The sequence below is a fragment of the Hyperoodon ampullatus genome (assembly GCF_949752795.1).
Source record: "Hyperoodon ampullatus genome assembly, chromosome: 4".
In the NCBI taxonomy this organism is placed as follows: Eukaryota; Metazoa; Chordata; class Mammalia; order Artiodactyla; family Ziphiidae; genus Hyperoodon; species Hyperoodon ampullatus.
The window spans coordinates 24,165,664-24,185,653 of NC_136917.1; the positions used below are offsets into that span (position 1 = coordinate 24,165,664).

At 53.5% G+C, this 19,990-nt stretch overlaps 1 protein-coding gene across 3 annotated transcripts; it reads left to right on the forward strand.

The window, feature by feature from the left end:
• Window positions 1-9,756: 9,756 nt before the first annotated feature.
• On the forward strand, window positions 9,757-17,432 carry SNCB (synuclein beta; the record flags this gene model as incomplete). 3 transcript variants are annotated; one of them, XM_079702828.1, is made up of 5 exons in its annotated part: window positions 9,757-9,877; window positions 12,699-12,740; window positions 12,950-13,068; window positions 16,953-17,042; window positions 17,400-17,432. In XM_079702828.1, the coding sequence occupies 5 exons, from the start codon at window positions 9,757-9,759 to the stop codon at window positions 17,430-17,432; spliced, it is 405 nt and encodes a 134-aa protein (XP_079558954.1). The 3 variants fall into 3 exon arrangements, with proteins under 3 accessions (XP_079558954.1, XP_079558956.1, XP_079558955.1); XM_079702830.1 differs by lacking the exon at window positions 16,953-17,042; XM_079702829.1 differs by lacking the exon at window positions 12,699-12,740.
• Between the last annotated feature and the right edge of the window lie 2,558 nt (window positions 17,433-19,990).

The window sequence follows — 19,990 nt, forward strand, 5'->3', positions numbered from 1 at the left end:
AGCTGGGACAGTTCTATGTAGCCTCTCCATGTGACCACTTGGCTTCCTCACAGCATGGTGGCTGGGTTCTCATAACCAATGTCCCAAGAGATGAGAGGCAGAAGCTGCCAGTTTCTTAAGGCCTCAGCCTGAAACCTGGCACAGCTTTACGTCCAGTGTACTCTTTTTGAGCCCCAGGGCCCACATTCAACAACAGGGACATAATCCCACCTCTCAATGGGAGGAATGTTGAAGAATTTTGGACAGAAGAAGCATTGGAGGTGGGCCAGGCTTGGGGAGAGATCACGAATCCAGATTTGATGGAGAAAAAGGGAGAAAGGACCCTCTCCAAGTGCCGGACATGGTTTTAGCTGCCTTAGAGTCTTGGCCCAGAGCCTGGCATGGGATGATCCTAGCAGCCACAGCACCCCTTCCCACCATCTTCCACGTCTTCCAGCGTGGGGCAGCCCCTGGAGTCTGGGGTTGGGTGACTATGAAGAGACCCCAGGAGGAAACCCCCCGGGCCCTATGGAGTTCTGGTCCCTACCCCAGGCCCTCCCAAGTCTGTCTGTGGAGGACATTTTCACAGTGGGGTTGAACAAGCAGGGGCTCTTGAATCCCAATCCTGCCATTCTGTTCCTAAAATATCTCGAATCTGCCCATTACTCTCCCTCCCTCACCTCAGCAAACATCGCCATCTCTGGCCTGGGCCACTGCCTTTTCTCTCCTAACACTCTCCTTGCTTCCACTCCTGCCTCCCTACAAAACATCCTCCACGTGGCTCAGAGGGATTATTTAAACAATCAGTGTGATCACTTAACTCCTCTCTTTAAACCTCTCCAGGATACCCAGGATGTGATCCGAAGTCTAGGTTCTGGGACTGCAAGTTCCTGCATGATCCAGGCCTACAGTGCCGATCCTCCAAGAGGCCAGTCTCGTTCCTGCCTCAGGGACTTTGCACTTGACATTTCTCCCCAACTCTTTATATGACTGACTTCTCCCTGTCCTTCAGGGCTTGACTCATGCCACCTTCTCAAAGAGACCTTCCCTGACCACTCTATCTAAAGTAGACCACTCTCCCCCATGTACTTTTTTTTTTTTTTTTTTTTTTTGGCTGCATTGAGTCTTCATTGCTGCGTGCAGGCTTTCTCTAGTTGTGGCAAGCGGGGGCTACTCTTTGTTGTGGTGCACAGGCTTCTCATTGTGGTGGCTTCTCTTGTTGCGGAGCACGGGTTCTAGGCGCGCGAGCTTCAGTAGTTGCGGCACATGGGCTCAGTGGGTGCGCACGGGCTTTAGGGCACGTGGGCTTCAGTAGTTGCGACTCGCGGGCTGTAGAGCGCAGGCTTAGTAGTTGTGGTGCATGGGCTTAGTTGCTCCATTGGCATGTGGGATCTTCTGGACCAGGGATCGAACCCGTGTCCGCTGCATTGGCAGGTGGATTCTTAACCACTGAGCCACCAGGGAGGTCCCCCATATACTCTTTAACTCAGCATCCATTTTATTTCCTTCTTAGCACTTAGCACCACTCATTCATTCATTCATTCAAAGAATACTGACCTCGCAGCTACTTTGTGCCAGGCACTGTTTTAGGCAATGGGGGGAAAAGATGTGAACAAAGTTGATGGTTCCTCCTCTTTGCTTTGGAAGGCCCAGGACTAGGCGTTGACAGAGTGTTGATCTGTCAACACTTGCTGTTTCACAGTCTCACCCAGTCTCGGGCATTGAATGTCACAAATATGGTACACCTGTGGCCCCAATCCGACATCCCAAAGAGCACATCCAGCTGCCTGCTCACAGCCCCACCTGGGTATCTAATGTGCATCTGGCTCAGGCTTATTGCATCCAAAGCTGAATTCCTGACTTTCCCCTGTCCCCAGACCTGCTCCCACAATCTTCTCCATCCTTCCACCTGCTCAGCCAAAAATTCTGGACTGGTCCTGACTCCTCTCTTGTAGCCCATCTTCAGCTCTACCTTCAAAATATCCAGGATCCAGCCGCTTCTCTCCATCTCCATTGCCACCACCCTAGCCCAAGCGGAATGTCATCTTCCCCGGACTATGGTGATGGCATCCAAACCGGTCCCAGCTTCCACCCTGGCCCAAGAACAATCTACTCCCTACACAGCAATCTCTAAAAAGGAAAGTTAGATCACATCACTCCTGAGCTCACACTACAAGGGTCTGTAAGGTCCCACCAGCTCTCAGCCTTCCCTCCCCACTACTCTCCACCCCTCACTCACTCCACCACACTGGCCACCTTGCAGGTCTTCAAATGTGCCAGGCCCACGCCTGCCTTAGGACTCTACACTGGCCACTCCCTCAATTCCTACCTCAAGCCAGGCCTTCCCTGCCCACTGCATTTAACTGGTCAAACCCTCAGCCTCACCACAGCGCCCCCATGCTCTTTCTCTTCTTCGCTTTCCCTCCAAGCACTTTTCACCTCCTGACGCACCCTATATTTTACTTATTTATTTTACTCATCATCTGCTTTCTGGTACTAGAATATAAGGTCCCCAGGGCCTCTTTTACTCACAGCTCTGTTCTCCAGTTCCTGGAGCAGGGCCTGGCTCAGAGCAAGGACCCAGAAGTCAGAGTCACGTGGGAGAATTGACCATTAGATTTAGCGAGGTGAATGTCACTGATTTTGACAAAAGGGACACAATCTAAGGCATTTTATTTGGTCACTAGTTCATTTGTTAATTGTCTGCTGCCTCCTTCTAGAATAGTAAGTTCTAGAAGAGCAAGGACTTCATGCATCTTGTTTTCCAGTACCTAGAACAGTACCTGAAACACAGTCAGCACTCAGGAAAAACCGACTGAAAAGAATAGAGGCCGGGCTTCCCTGGTGGCGCAGTGGTTGAGAGTCCGCCTGATGCAGGGGACACGGGTTCGTGCCCCGGTCCGGGAAGATCCCACATGCCTCGGAGCGGCTGGGCCCGTGAGCCATGGCCGCTGAGCCTGCGCGTCCGGAGCCTGTGCTCCGCAACGGGAGAGCCCACAACAGTGAGAGGCCCGCGTACCGCCAAAAAAAAAAAAAAAAAAAAAAAGAGTAGAGGCCAATGACCAGTTACATGACTTTCCCTCTCTGGGTGTCAGTTCTTTCATCAATTAAGTGGGAATGAAAGTGCCTGCTTTAAGGGATTGATTTTAGGGCTTAATGATGTAGTGCCTGGCACACAGGTGTTCAATCAATATCACCCACCCACCACCCTCTGTTCTTAGCACCCCAATCCCGCCTGCCTGTCTTCCTCCCCATCCTGAGGCCCGGACAGCAGTAACGTTGGTAAATGTTCAATCACACTGTCAGGCACCATACTCAGAGTTATGAAGACACTTCTGGATTTTTGCAGAACCCAGGCAAAGCTAAGATCCCTGGGATTCTCTTAAGAGAGCACCTGCTGCTCCAGCTGGGATTTTCTCCCAACCCCTTCTCCACACTCTCCCAGCCTTTCCTCTCCAGAAGCTTCAATAGCTGTGCTCCTTGGTACACTCTTAAGAAGGGGAGAGAAAAGAGAGGAGTGGAGCGGCCCATTTTCCAGTGGGGAGGGAGAACAGAAACAAAGAGAGGGCCCCGAGAACTCACAGGTTTAGGGCCTGGTCAGAAAGAGACCCAGGGGCCTGTGCTCTGCCATCCTATGCCCTAAAGGGGGGCTGGCCATGTGACATGGGGTAAAGCATCCATTGTGCTAGAAAGTAGTGGCCCAGTAACCATGCCACCTTCTTCTGGAGACAGCACATATGCAGAGAGAGAAACAAAGATGTAGCAAATGTTAACAACTGGGAAATCTAGGTGAGGATATTTGGGTATTCATTGTGCTAATATTGCAACTTTTCTGAAGGTTTTGTTCATTGTATTATGTTTGCAACTTTTCTCTATGTTTGAAGTTTTAAAAAATAATAAGTTGGGGGCAAAACTTTGGGAGGGGGGACAGAGCTGCTAGTGGCTCACCAGTAACCATTCTCCCCTTCTCATACTTTGATTCTAGGAAGTCATAAGCCCAGCAAGATGACCAGAGTTTTCCAGCCTCCCTGCAGCTAGGTGTAGCCAATGAGAAGGAGGCAGAAATTGTTGGCTTCTGGGAAAACTCCTTAAGAGACAGAAAACTGGCAGGTACTCTTTTTACCCTACTTCCCTTCCTCCTGCTTTCTACACAGACATGATGGCTGGAACTGCAGCAGCCACCTTGGGCGTTGAAGGGGCCTTGAAGGTGGAATCCAAGTACTAAGAATGGTAGGACAGGAAGGTAGGATTCTGGGTCCCTGATGACTGTGAAGTCATCACACCAACTATGGACTGCCTACTGCAGTAGCACGACTTCTTTAAGTGAAAGAATAAACACCTGCTTTGCCTAAGCTTCTGATTAGCAGCCAGATGAACTTCTCACCTGATTCAGATTTCAACCTGTTTTCTGTTCCCTCTACACCCTGGACTTTTCCACCTGCTGGATCATCTGCTGGGAAAGCTCACCACGACTTGTAAGGTCTTTCTCATCTTTCGAAACCCAGCTTGAATGTCACTTTCTCCTGGAGGCTTTCCCTAGGTACCTCTTCCCTCGTGGACTCCCAGCACCTCCTATTGCTGCTGTTAAACTCCCCCACAGCCTGCTTGCTGACCATCCGAGGATTCTTTACTTCTCGTTGCTTTGGCTTCCCTGTAACATTTTGTCCTCTAATCCCTTGGTTTCCCTGTCACCGCTCTCTCCAGTTTCTCCTCCTCTCTGTGCTGCTCCTTCTCAGCCTTTCCCTGGGTCTTCTGCCCCTGGCAACTCAGGAAGTTTGCAGTAAATCAGGATTCTGTTCTGGCCCCTCCATTCTTTTCACTCTCCCTGTTCCCCTGGGCAATTGCATCCTCCAGCCACCACCTCTATGCAAATGACTACAAATCCAATGGTGTACTGGGCTGGCTTGGACCAGCTCCTGAGAACAAAGTTTTAGGAATTTTGTGAGCCAGGTGTTAAGGCCATTATTAAAAATTAAGTTATATCAATTTATGATTATATAAATATGTTCAAAACAAAGATAATAAACACTCAAAACATAACTTCCTAGTTATTTTACTATTATCTATGCTTTTAAGATTATTTTTTATCTATTTTATCTGAATGGTGGAAATGCTCAGAGACATCACAGTGACAGCTTGAAATCAACCACAGCAGGAGAATTTACACCACAGGTATGGGCAAACTCTACAAATCAAGGTGCTTCTCTGCTTGGAAAGCCATGTATTAAAGATTTCCCACTATACCATGGCCCAAATCAATACCTGAAGCCAGCCTGGAGTGACTTCCTGAGCTCCGGGCTCAGATATCCAACTCTCAGCTGGACTCCTCGTCCAGCTAGTCTATCAGGCACTGCACATTCAGTGTGCCCCAGCCAAATTCACCATCACCCCCCAAAGCTGCCCCTCCCCCTCAATGCCTATTTCATTTTGCAGCAGCATCACTCACCCCACTGTCCAAGCCAGAAACCTGTCAATCTTCCTGGACCCGTCTCACTCCCTCTTCCCCAACAGCTAATAAGTTATGTCCTCAGTGATGCTCATGTCTCCCCTCCAGTCCTGTTCCAGCCTCACCGAGGCTTCCCTGGTTCAGGCTTCATCATTCCTCCAGTGGATTCTGCCCCAGCCTCCTCACTGCTCTTGCTGATTCTAGCAGTGTCCCCCTCCAACCCACCTCCATTTGGGCCCCATAAAATGCAAGTCTCATTTAGGTCTCTTTTGTACTTAAAATCCTTCAGTGACTTCCCAATTCCTAAAATAGGGAGTACAGACACCCTTCGTATGGTCTTCTTTCTCTCTTCCTCCTCTCTCCTCCCTACTGCTTGGTCCTTCCTCATCTGACATTCAGGGGATCTCAGTCAAGAGTCACAAACATCACTTCTGGCTTATTTAAACAGATAAGGAGTTTATTATCCAATAGTGGGCAGCTCAGAAACTCTCCTGGAAAGCCAGAGTCCCCTTGGAGACTATGCAGCCTGGAATGATGGCCAAATCACATTGTCAAGCAGTCCCAGGAAGACTCCCCAGATGCTGCAGCTGAGTACAGATGGTACAGCTTGCCCTGTTGGTGCTTGATGCTCCCAGAAGCAGTGCTGCCCCTGGTCCCTGGCAGGAACTGCCACCACTGTCACCACCACCTGTCTTCGCCAGAGCAGACTCTCCTCCTTCCCTGCTTCTTCCTGGCACTAGGTTCAGGTTCCAAGTCTGGGGCTGAGGTCACATGTCCTGGCAGCAAGGAAAGCTGGGAAAGCATCGTCAGCTCCTGGAGTGGGGAGATGGGCTCTGCCTCATAAGGTGCGGGATCCCCCAGACATAGGAAGGAAGCAGTTTCAATGATGAGAGGCCATACTGTTCCCCATGCTAGCTTTTAAAATTATGCAAGTAAAATACTATTCAAGGTAAAGTAATCAAACAGCACAAGAAGGAAGGTGATGAAATGTACAAGCTTCTCTATCTGAGTTCTCTCAATCCCATTTGCCAGGGGCAGCTACTGTTAACAGTGTTTTGGAAGTCCTTGCAGGTGTGTTCTTTGTATATCCAGATGTCTATATTTATATATAAGGTGTCTATATATAACTGTGTGAGTGTATGTATTTTCCTTGTATCAAAATTGACTAGCTCCACAAGAAAAGGGAACCCTCCTACACTGTCAGTGGGAATGTAAACTGGGGCAGCCACTATGGAAAACAGTATGGAGCTTCCTCAAAAAACTAAAAATAGAGTTGCCATATGATCCTACAATCCCATTCCTAGGCATATAGTGAGAGAAAACTATAATTCGAAAAGATACATGCACCCCAATGTTCATAGCAGCACTGTTTACAATAGCCAAGACATGGAAACAACCTAAATGTCCATTGACAGATGAATGGACAAAGAAGATGTAGTACATGTATACAGTGGAATATTACTCAGCCACAAAAAAGAATGAAATAGTGCTGTTTGCAGCAACATGGATGGACCAGGAGATTATCATATGAAGTAAAGTCAGAAAGAGAAAGACAAATACCATATGATATCACTTACATATGGAATCTAAAATATAACACAAATGAACTTATCTATGAAAAAGAAACAGACTCGCAGACATAGAGAACAGACTTGTGGTTGCCAAGGGGGCAGGGGGTGAGGGAGGGATGGATTGGGAGTTTGGGATTAGCAGATGCAAACTATTATATACAGAATGGATAAACAACAAGGTCCTACTGTATAGCACAGGGAACTATATTCAATATCCTGTGATAAACCATAATGAAAAAGAATATGAAGAAGAATGTATATATATATATATATATGAAACCGAATCACTTTGCTGTGCAATGGAAATTAACACATTGTAAATCAACTATGCTTCAATAAAATAATTTTTTTTAAAACTTGCCTAGCTCCACACATTACAGTTTGGCACCTTGCTTCTCTCACCTCACACCATGTCTTGTCACACTCCCGTATCAGTACACATGGGTCTAGCCCATCCTTTCTAATGGCAGTACAGAGTCACACTGAGTGGATGAATCACAATTAACTAGCCAGTCCTCTACAGAGGGACATTTAGATTATTTTCAGTTTTTTGCTACAATAAACCAGGCTGCAGTGAACATCCTTGCACAAATGTCTTTGTGTGCTTGTATTAGTAGAGGTCCAAGGGATGAATTCCTGGAAGAGGAACTGTTGGCTCCAAAGGAGCATGCATTTATGTCTTTGGTAAATGTTTACAAATCACCTTCCAAAAAGCATGTGACAATTTGCAGCTCTACCAGCAATCTGGGAACATTTTTTTTTCCAGGCCCTGTGTAGTCTGGTTCCTGATTGCCCTCTCACACACCCTGCATTTCCACCACAGTGCCTTTGCCCATGCTATGTCCACAGCCTAATATTCCCTTCCTCCCTTGTCTGCCAGATGAAATCCCACAAGGCCCAACTCTGATGTCACCTCCTCTGTACAGCCTTCCCTGACTCCCTTGAGCTGTCAGAGTCCCCTTCCTCTGGGATCCCACAGCTTTTTGGGCATACCAACTAAGGACCTATGTACACCTGGCACTCTATGGCCATTTTGACAATCCAGACCATAACCACACATAAAAGGATCATGTCCACCTCCTTCTCCCTCCTTCCTTGTTGTTCAGTCTTTTACCTGTTCCCAAGCACAGTCCTGCCTCAGGGCCTTTGCACTTGCAGCTCCCTCTCTATGGATCTTGCTCTCAAGCATCTTGGCCTTGGCGCCTCTCTGGGGTCTCTGCTCCCATTCACCTTCTCACAAAGACCTCCCCTGACCCGTTGGTCTCAAGTGCCCCTCCTCTAGTAACTCTGGTTCATCTCCATTTCATCATCTTCATGACACTTCTCAGAAGCTGAAATAACCTTGTTTGGTTTAAGTGTTGACGTTTATTTTCTGTCCTGTGACCCGTCTCTGCACACACAGAAACTCACCACTGTAAACTTCGAAGAGCAAGGAACCTTGTTTTCCTTTTCCGCTGTCTCCAGCCTCAAACCTGCCTGGCACCTAGGCGCTCAATAATCGTTCATTGAATGAACCATCCGTATTTTACAGAAGAGGAAACTGACATTCAGAAAGGAGAGCTGAGTAGCCCAAGGTCCCACAGTTAATAAAACCACAGCTGAGATCCAAACAGGTCTGAACTCTAAAACCTACTGCACGTCCCTACTCTCAGCACACCGCATTTTCTCCCTCACCAGACTAGACTCTTGGGGGCAGGACTTGAGTCTGACAACGCTCCGGGTTCCCCAGCGGCGTGTCCCGGGCCCGCCCCGTGAGGCTAGCGGGCTCCGCGGAGATGTCACCCTCCCCGCCCCCTGTCAGTCAGGCCGAGGGGTGGCGCGGCCGCCAGTGGGGGCGCTGAGCTCAGAGCTGCCGCAGCGCCCCAGCCAAAGCAGAAGCGCGCGAGCGAGCAGGGCGCTAGGAGCGATCGGTGGTTGGCGACGCACCCAAGGCCAGGGCACTACTGCGCCCCGGCTCAGGGCTCGCGCCCCGCCTGCTGCAGACCAAGCTGAGCGCCTGGACACGGCCCGATCCCCCAACGGCCCCGAGCCCACCCCAGCCCATCCTAGCCGAGGCCCTGCATCCGCCTGCCGCTGCTGCAGCCGCAGCCACAGCCGCAGCTCCATCCCCAGCCCGGAACCCGCATCCAGGTGAGGCGGCCGCGCTCCGGGCGCCCGGGCTGAGGACAGGGCTGGGAATGGAGAGGGAACTGGATGGGATGGGGAAGGGGCTGGAGAACGGAAAGAGGACGCCGGTGGGTGCGTGTCAGTGTGCGCCCCGGGATATGTGTCTCTGTTGCTCGGTGTTTGCAACTGCCTGGGTGGCCGTGTGGACCTGCGTCCGCGGCCGTGTACCCCGTGTGTGTCAGAGTGTCCGTGCGCGTTTGAACGCCTGCATGTCCTGTGTGTGCACGTGAGCGTGTCCATGGAGTATGTTTGTGTGCATGGCCGTGTGACTCTGTCGTGTGTGTACAGACAGGCCCCGGGGCTTCGCGCCTTGCCCAGCGCTCCGGTTCCGCGGGGCTGCAGGTTGCAGGGCCCCGGATAACCGAGGCGGTGGCCTCTCTTGCTTCCCCGGTTTCAAGGACGCTAGGACTCGCTGCGGCCCTGTGGCCTAGCGCTGGGGAGGGGGTAAGGCGGGAGGGGGTTCCGGGCCCGGAAGGGCGCCTTCGGTCTCAGGAGGGAGGGGAGGGGCCACCAGCGTCCCTCCGGAAGGGCTGGGGTGAGAATGAGGGGTCAGCACATCCGTGCCCATGTGTTCGCCCTCCTCAGGCCGCCAGGATGGACGTGTTCATGAAGGGCCTGTCCATGGCCAAGGAGGGCGTCGTGGCCGCCGCGGAGAAAACCAAGCAGGGGGTCACCGAGGCCGCGGAGAAGACCAAGGAGGGTGTCCTCTACGTTGGTGGGCGAGGGGCGGGGCTTCCGGGGTGCAGGGGTTTGGGTGTCCTCCGAGGGAGTGGAGCGAGGTCCTTAGAAGGAGGGAGTGGGGGGCCTGGGAGGGAGAATATGAGTCAGCAGATGGGGCCGGGTCAGCAGTGGTCACTGAAGGCATAGCCAGCGATGGAACCTGGGCCAGTGATGAGACCGACTGGAGGGGGAATGGGGGAAAGGTTGGTGAGGGTGGGGTTCAGCTGAAAGTCCAGGGACCAATGTGGGGATCAAAGGAGACAGCCTTCTTTTCCTTATTCATCCCATTATTAATAGTTACCTGGTGCTGAGCCCTTACTCTCTGCCAAGTACCCTGTGAAATACATCCATAACATCTATTACCTCATTTAATGCTCCCTGCCCATCCACAGACCAGGGAAACTGGGGCTTCCCAGAGGTTTAACTATCTTGGTCAAGGTCACAGCTCGATAAAACCCGAAGCTGGAGTTTGAGCCAAGCTTTATGGACTCCAAAATGCCCCCTCCCCTTGCTGTGCTCCCCCCTGTAGTGCTGGGGCTCCCTCCCAGCCCTCCTCTCCAGCTACTTCCACCTCTGAATCGCTCTCTGGGTCTCCCTCCTCCCAGCGGTTCCACCACTGGCATCTTTCCTCTGGGTGCACCCTCCTTGCAGCTGCCAGCTGTCATCAGGAGAAAGGCCAAGTGGTTAAAATGTCTCACCCTAAGTGGGAAAAAAGAGGGAGCCTGCAGGATCATTTGCATAAAGGGAGACAAGAAACTGATTGAATTCTGTCTGCTGATTCAGGGCTTTAACTTTTGTGCGGTCCGTAGAATTATCTCCTATTCAGGCTGTAGAGGGCTGGTTAACTTGCCCAGAGTTTTGGCAGACTTGGAGTTGTGATCATTCGAAAAATACTTATTGACCACCTACTATGTGCTGGTAGGTGCTGGCTCTCCTGATAGTGATGCCAAGTATTCCAGTGGTGGGATTTGACTTCCAGTGGCTGGGGTGGGGGGGGCCACTTTGGTAGGGTAAACAAAGAGGGTAGCATCTGAGCTGAGCCCGAAGAATAAGGAGGTTGGAAAGGGGGTGCAGAAAAGCAGGTGCAAAGGCCCTGGAATGGGCTGAAGGACACTGGATTCGAGAGCAGAGGGCAGAAAGCAGCGGTAGGAAATGAGATCAGAAAGGTGGGCAAGAGCCAGTTCATGAGTGGCCCCTGCAGGCCTGGGCAAAGCATGATTATAATTGCCATGACAGACTGTAAGCCAGGGACCGACAGGATCTGACTGCAGTATGGAAAGGTCCCTCAGGCCTCTGGGGACAGAACAAATTGCAGGGAGGCCCGCTGGGAGGTAACATAGTCGCCAGATGAGGGTGGTCGGGGCTAGGGCGGAGGTGACGGAGACTGGGAGAAGGCTTGAGCCCACACCTGCTGAATCCCAGCTCTGGCCTGCCTCTTCCCTCCTCCCTCCTCCCTCAGCCCTTTCACTCCTGTGGACCCCTGGCACCCCTGACACTGTGTCCTTGCTAACAGACTCGGCCCCTCCCTTTCCCCTTAGATGGGCACCTCCTGCTCCTCCCCCTGACCAGGAACTCCTGATGGCCCCCAGTTCTTACTCATCAAAGCCTCAGCTCCCTGTAGTCTAGCATTCAACGTGCTTTGTGGCCCTGCCTCAGTTTCCATTGCTTCGAACACACAGACCCTGTCGATGTGCTCCGCGCAGGCCCTGAAAACACACCTCTCTAGGCCTTGCCCACATGGTTCCCTGTGCCTGGAACCCCCGCCTCAGTCTCCTTTCTGCATATCCACCTGCTCCCCATTTGTCAAGACCCAGGCAGCGCCCCCTCCCCCATCATGCACCCCCTGGAGCTGGAAGTCCTCTCCCCACTGCTTGAGGTCCAGGGCACCAACTCTGCTCTTCTCTTTCCCCCATCTGACAGTGAGCCATTGGCCTGGAACCTGAATCAGAGCAGGTGCCAACAGGCATTTGTGGGAGGAATAAATGGATGTGCATGCACAACCCCCGACCCCTGCCAGTCTCTGGGTCTAGCTGGACTTAGCCCTGAGAATCCTGTCTTCTTGCACCCTCCTCCTGCCAGCCTCAGCTGGCCCAGACACCCGTTTCTGGCTCTGTCAGTTGTTGTCTGGGTTGCCAGATCCTCAGGATGGGAGACAGCCCACTCCCCTGAGGGCATCCACCCCCCACCACCTCAGGTTAGGGCCTCTTGCCATTCCCAGTCGCTACCCTCCTGGAAAGACCCAGCCAATGCCATGGGTGTCAGTCACCATCTTCACGTCACCCTTATACACCCATTCTGCATCTGAGACTCTCCCAACTTCGGCCAGAAGGAGGGATTTGCACTCCAGTTAGAAGAGAGTCTTTAGAAGAAATGGAGCAGGGAATGTTGGGATGTGAGTGTCCTCGGGTAAGATGTGGGCAGTTATGCATCAGGGGCACCAGGGACACCTTTCCAAATACAGAGCCTTTTTGCCCCGCCCCCAGTTCCACCCCCATCTGCTCCCATCCTGGGCAGAGGATTAAATGAACCGGCGCAGGTAGAGTGCTTTCCCAGTGCTGGCACTCAGGCAACATCCACCAGAGGTGTGGGTATCCTATCAGGTGGGGGTGGTAGGGGACAGAGAGTGGGGAGAACTGGAAGTCCTGAGGATGTGGGCATGGGGGGCACTTGTGGGATTTGGGGGCCCAAGGAGGCAGTGAAGGGCCAGGATGCCCACTGCTGACGGGGTCCCTCTGCCCACCCTGTAACCGCTGTGCTTGCTGGAGTCTGTTCCCTTGGCTCAGAACCCTTACGTGTGCTCCTTTTTGTCCCCATAGGAAGCAAGACCCGAGAGGGGGTTGTACAAGGAGTGGCCTCAGGTACCAGCCCAGCCCTGCTCAGCCCTGTGTCCTCACCCTGGCCTGGGATCTGGTTGGCACACAGAGACGGGGGGGAGGGGTGGTGGAAGAGGGCACCCCCAAGGCTTCCTGGGGGTGTGCTCCATGGGAAGGCAGGCCCTGGGACACTATGGAGGAGGGTGGCATCTATGCCTGCTTCACCCTGGCCCCCAACCCTCTCCCTGACGCAGTGGCTGAGAAAACCAAGGAGCAGGCATCTCACCTGGGAGGAGCCGTGTTCTCTGGGGCTGGGAATATCGCAGCAGCCACAGGCCTGGTGAAGAAGGAGGAATTTCCCACCGATCTGAAGGTGAGCTATCCTTCCAACACACACAACACACACACACACACACACAGACATGTGCCAGGCACACCCATAAACCTGCCACCAGGCTCCCTGTTCCCCCAGCCAGCCTGGGGCACAAGCCACCTTGCCTCACTTTCTGCAGGGCCCTGCTAGACGCAGCTCAGAATGAGTCTGCATGAAGCTGTGTACGGGCATGGCACTCCCCGTGACTGTGACCCAGATCTGGCTGGATACATGTATCCTGATTGTGAGAGTCGTCTGGACCACTTTTGGCCTCATCCGCATATGTCACTGATTGTTCACTCATGTCTTTTCAGTCAACAAGTATTCATGCCAGAGAGGGATTGTTCTAGGGGTTACAACAGAATAGGTTCCTACATTCATGGAGCTGACACTGTAGTGGGAGAAGATACAGTAAAAAGCTAACCAGTAAGCAAGATGGTTTCAGACAGGCGTATGTGCTATGAAGGAAAGACAACAAGGGTGAGGGGATAGACAGTCAAGGGGTGAGGGGGCTACTTTAGTTGGGAGGGCTTCTCCGAGGAGGTGACCTTAGAGCTGACACCCACGGGATGAGGCAAGCCATGTGGAAAGTATATTTCAGGCAGTAGGAAGAGCACGTGCAAGGGCCCTGAGGCAGGCATGAGCAGAAGTGGGCCATGGGGAGGGGTGAACTGTGTGTCACACATTTGTGCAGACATGTTACCCCAGGCAAGAGGTGGCGGCTACCCACGTGTGCATGAAGTCAGATACCTCATTAGGACACGCTGTAGGGTGAGAGCTGTGAGCTCTGGAGCCCCACAGAGCTGGATCTGAATCCCAACTCCACTACTTCCTGTGTGACCCTGCGCAGGTCCCATCATGTCTCTGAGCCTGATTCTTTGCCTCTAAGACGGGAGATGAGCACAAGAGGACTTTCAGGTAGATTACAGATAATGTAGCTCAGAGGTTCTCAAAAACTTAAGTGTGTATTGGATCACCAGGAGGCCAGGTTAAAATACAGACTGTTGGTCCCATCCCTGGAATTTCTGATTCAGCAGGCCTGTGGGGCTTGAGAATTTGCACGTTTAACAAGTACCTGGGTGATATTGATGCTGCAGGTCCAGGGATCACACTTTGAGAACTACTGATGTAAAAAACCTGGATGGCATAGTGAGTGCCCAGTAAGAGATGATGGCCCCACGATCACATGGTCAGCCTGTGTGTGCCCCCAAGGTCTTGTGTCACCATAGGTGTGCTAGGACAGTGCACTCTGTGGGTCTATATGATGTCTGTAGAGACACGCCTCCCATGGGGTGCTCTGTGTTGCCCACGTGTAAGTGCAAACTCTGCCTCTGTGGGGGTGGGGCTTTCTTCAGCATGATCAGGAGATCAGTGTGCATTCAGCATGAGGGTATCCATGCTGAGGAGACCCCACAGCACCCTCCACTCCAGACATTTTGCACAGTTGGTTCCTTCCCCTGTCTGAAAGCTGGGACCTGACTCAGAAGTTCTGGTTCAAGTCCTGTCTCTGCATTTTATCAGCTGTGTGACTTCCCATTTCTTATCCTTATGTTTCCAGTGATTGCTCCCATTCACTGATCTCTTGTGTGGGTAGGCACTGTTCTAGATATTGTACATGGAGTCACTCATTGAATCTTCACAACATCCCTGGAAAGAAGGCATCACAATTAGCCCATTTTACAGATGAAGGAACTGAGGCTCAGAGAGGTAAAATGACTTGCCCAAGATCACAAATCCTGACTTCCCCCCTGAGAAGGTGGTTGGGAGGATAAGCTCAGGTTCATGTCACTGTAGTCCCTTGGTGCCAACATGGGGCCAGGCCCAGCGCTGAGAGCTGGGGTGCAGAGAAGGCAGGTCTGGGCCTGAGCTCTCAGCTCAAGGCTTGGTGGGGGCCTTGCACAGAACCATTTCTCTCAGGCTGCCTTCCTCTTACCAGCACTTGTTGACACTTCAAGCCTCCTCTCTCAAGGGAGCTCAAGATCAGAGACTTACAATCCAAAGCCAGGCCTTTGGGGCCACTGGGCCCATGGAGAACCCATGCAAGCCAGGGGTGCAAGGTTCTGTCTCTACTTCCCAGTCTGCTCACATACGTTATCATGGAAGCCTCCCCATATGCATGCAAAGCAGAGACACCATCCCATTTCCCACCCGAGGCAGCTGAGATCAGAGGTCAAACGACTTACCTAATGCCAAAGAGGTAGTGAATGGCCAGGCTAGGATGGTTTTTAAGTGAACTTTTTATTGAAGTACAGCATTCATGCAGAAAGCATGCAGCTCCATGAAATTTCCACAAATTCAACTCTCCCCAAGTAACCAGCACCCAGATCAAGACACAGAACATCAGCCCCTTAGAAGCCTCCCTTACACCTCCTCCCAGTCCCTACTCCCGGGGCCAAGACTAGGGTGAGAGAAGTGAGGCATCTGGGGCACAAAATTTAAGGGAGGATGCTTACTCCAGGGTCTCCTTTGTATCCCAGGCGCCTGACTCTCCTCACCTTTGTCCTGGCCCTGTCTTGCCCTGCACAGCTAATTGCTTCCTGACTTCTATCACCACAAATAAGTTGGGTGTTTTTCAGCTTCACATAAATGTTATCCTAGAGCACATGCTCTTCTTGACCTGGCTTCTTTCATTCATCAGTAAGCGTGAGAGTCAACCATGCTGTGGTGTGCACTGTGGTTCCCCATCCTTGAGGTGAAGTAACCACTGTGTGATAGGACGACAGAGCACACATCCATTCTACTGTTGTTGGACATTTGAGATGTTTCCCAATAATGTGCAGAGCTGGGATTCTTAATAGTCTGTTTCTTTCCTGGGTTCTGGTCATAGCTGGGTGACTTTGGGCAAACTAACATTTCCTCACCTCCTGGGCCTTGATGAACCCACCTGTAACTGGGGAAAGTGAGCCAGGCCAGGAGTGTAAACTCATGTGCCCACAGGGCCCATGACAGGTAATGTGAAGGAGCTGAAGCTGCCTGGATGGAGCTGGAGTAACTAGAGGGTAGAGGTGCCAGCCCTCCAGGGTCCCATGATTCTCACCTCTGTCCAGTAGGGAGGGACAGTGGTTACATGTGGAAGTGGGGGAGGTGGTGTGCCCCTTGCCTACAGGTTCCCCCACACATGGCCTTGTGCAGCCGTGCCTGGACCTCAGGTTACTGTGAATGCCCATGTGTGCAGCCAGCTCAGTCCCATGTTTGTGCACATACATGTGCTCACCCACGGGGGACCGGCCATGTGTCTGGCAGCCCCCTATTTGCGTGCCTGCTGGTCTGCACCGGTCTGGACAGCAGATGCAGTGGGGAGGGGAGAGTCTTAGCTCACACATCCAAGCAACACCATGAGCTGTCGCTTCCAGCTTATCTTAAAATAGCAACAGCTGAAGAAACCAGGCCACACAGGGCCCTGGGGGAGGGATGGGTGGAAAGTGGCAGGGGAATGGCTCAGAGCCCCTGCTCAGCCCTGTCCCTGAGCCTCCATCTCCCTCCAGCCCAGAGGAGCCTCCAGGGTTATCTCTGGGGACCTGATACGCACACCCTCACAGAGCTGACACAAAGAGGGTAGGGATAAATGGGTGACTGAGTGTGCCATCTATCTCCCCATCCCACCCAGTCCATATGATGGAAGCACAGGAGGCTGCCACGTGCTGGGGAGAGGGGTATGGAGAGCCCTCTCCCCCTCGCCACCCCCAGCTTCAACCCATAATTGGAGGAATTTCACTCCTCCATCCCCCTTCCAAGGCACTCCAAATAAACAATTTAATTAAAAATTCTGGTTGCATTGCCAACAAAGCCTAACCTTCCCCCAATCAGCCAAAAGCTTCCCAAGGTAGGAATTCGAGGGGCATCTCCAGCTGGCCTCACGGGCACTGTCTCTTCTCTGCCTGCAGCCAGAGGAAGTGGCCCAGGAAGCTGCAGAGGAGCCGCTGATTGAGCCTCTGATGGAGCCGGAAGGGGAGAGTTATGAGGAACCGCCCCAGGTGAGGGCTGTCAAGGCTGGGTGGGGCTTTGGGCATCCCCAGCTTGGGTGGGAGGTTCCTGGCAGGATAAGGTTAGGCCTGGGAGCTTCAAGCCCCCCCCCCCCACCTTTCTAGAACCCAGACACCAGAGGTGGCAGCAGGGAGGGAGGACAGATGGGGCCTAGCACTGGGCGCCAGGCACCCCTGCCCAGAACATCCCAGATGTCCCCAACTTCCAGGTTTCTCTTCTGCCCAGGGAGAGGGACATGCACTATTCCTCCTTGAGGGGGAGGGGTCTCTGGGCCGGGCCTGGCCACTTGGTCTCCAACCCCTTCCTCTTTTGCTCTTCTCCACTCCACCCCCATCCCTCTGATGCAGGAGGAGTATCGGGAGTATGAGCCAGAGGCGTAAGGGCCCAGGACGGCCCCCCACCAGCAGCACAATCCCTTCCCTGTCCCGTGCCCCGCCCCCCAGAGCCAGGGTTGTCCTACCCCTTCCCCTTAAAACACGAGATCTTCCTTCGCTCCGAGGCGTCCCCTCGGAGCCTGTGTTAGAGTCTATCTGTCTGTCCCACCTGCCCGCGTCCAACCCTGGGGCGTGGACAGGGCCGGGGCTGCGGCCACGGCTGGTAGCCTCGCCCCACCTATGTCGCCCCCTCCCCACCCCATCCCATCCCATCCAGTGTCTGCGCGGATGTAGCATGTTCGTTGTGTTTTTAAACGAGTCGGAAAGCAACGGCTCCCCTCCATCCCCGACAGAGGCTCTCTGAGGGGTCCCGGGAAGCCCCAGAACGCCCCCACCCCGCATTCCCACATCGACCCCAAGAACCTTTTTTTTTTTTTTAACCAAAACCAGGAGCCAGGCTGTGCCATGCCCCTCCCCCAGCCGGCCCGGTCCGTGCGCGGGCGTCGTGTGTCGTGATTGTGGCATGGAGAGTCCCCCACCCCCGTGTGAGTGTGTCCCGGGCGGGCGGGCCCGGCCGCCCCCCGGGTGTCCATGAATAAAGCCAATCTGTCTGTAGCAGGCGCCGCACGGGCAGGGCTGGGCTGGGCTGGGCGCCGGATGGGGACGACCGACAGGCTTCCACGTCCCAGCCTGCCCCACGCCCCTCTTGGGGACCGGCACACTCAGCCCAGGTACAAGACTGACCACATCTGGCCTCAGCTCCTACCCGCCCCGCACCCCCGGGGGACGACCTGGATGGAGGGGTGCCTCCCAGGTTGGGCCAAGCTGCGGGCTGGGAGGCGGGAAGGCGGCCTCGGGCGCCACCTACTGGACCGTAAAGGGCCTACTGGGCGTGCTGGACGGAGGGAAGTCCGCTGCAGCCAAGGCGCAGGGCCGACCGGCTCAAGGCGCATGCAGCGCAGGCGCCTCGGTGATCACGCACGCGCGGACCAGCGTGCACGCACGCTGGCCGACACGTGCAGACCAGCGCGCGCACTCAGAGTTGCACACGCGCCGCGATGAAGCTCTGGGAAAACAGCAGCGCGGTCACTGGAAGAAGCTGCTTCGCTCAAACCTCTCCCCGCGAGAACGCTGACACGCACATACCCCTGCGCACACCTGCTCACCGCATAAAAACTCATCCCAGGGGAGGGGAAGTGGGCAGTTGCCACGGAAAAAAGCAGAGTTCGGGCAACCAGTGCTCCACCCTTCCCGGAAAGGAGTCCGAAAGTTTGCTACCTCGTCTGAGGTGAGCAAGGGTCTGCAGAAATCTGGGAAGCCGACCTGGCGCCTTGAGCGGATGAGTATTGGCACTAGAGGGCCCCCAACACCGCCGCGGTGCAGGGAAGTAGCGGGGCGGAGATGCCGCCTTGCTGCGCAGAGGCCCCGCCTCCATCAAGGCGAAGGCACTGCTCTGATTGGCACAGAAGCTCCCCCGCCCCAACCTGTGATAGGCCCCGCCCCCGACGATGCAGTGCTCTTGCTCTCTTTTGCCGCAGCCGCGGGCTAAATTGATTCACCCATGCGGAAGCCCGGCTCTGCTTTGCCGCAGTAACCCCCATTCTTGCCTGAGGAAGACCCAGCCCCTTCTCCAGCCCCCAGGTCCGACCTCCTTTCCGACTCAAACCTTGCTTCGCCCCTCCAGCCCCAAGGGCTGGAAGGAGCTTGCTGTATTCAGTCAACCGCCAGGTGTTTAGCGCCCCCTCCTTCCCTGAGTTGTTCGGGGCGGGGGATGGTGCCTGGCTCGAGAAGGCCTTGAACGCTGGGGGAGACCGGGGTCCACTCGGGTCACCTTGGCCTGCAGTGTACGAGCCTTTACTTCTGGAAGTAGGAGGCTTATGGCAGACGTGTGTGTAGGGAGAACAAACTGGTGGACTCCAGTTCTCTGGCTCAACGTGCGGGTTCCAGGATGGCCAGATCCTTTTTGGCTGAATTAAGACATTATTTACAACCCACAGTCTGCAGGGATTGCAAACTCGTGGCCCTTAGGTTGAATTTGGCCTGTAGAGATGTTTAATTTTCTAGCACAAGGTTTAAATATTTTTCATTTGATTCCAGGTGGCGACAGCCCCTTTCCCTCCCTGTTGTGTTCCTCCCATCCTCTTCACTCATTTTCATGAACTGCCTGAGGAATTTGAGTTTGCCAACCCCTTGCCAGCTACCAGCACCTGATATCCATTTTTAGATGCCCAAACCTGGTTCACCATCTGGCTTGTGAAGAGGTTTATTCCTCGTTCCCGGGTGCCAAGCCACACACCTGGTTTTCTGAGCTTGATTTTCTGCTCAGAGACCAATGTTCTCATGTGCAGGGGGCACTTTAAATGCATTCCAGGCACAAGCCCAGAAGTGACCATGGAAGATGCCAGCCCTGTGTCAGACCGAACTCCTGACTGTGAGTGCGTGTGTGAGCACACACAGCTCATGGGCTCCACCCTCAGGACAGGGACAGCCATTTCCCCAGTGCCCAGTATCTCCCAGGCATCCAGCACTTGCCTCCATTCATTTCACTTGAAACTGTCCTCAAG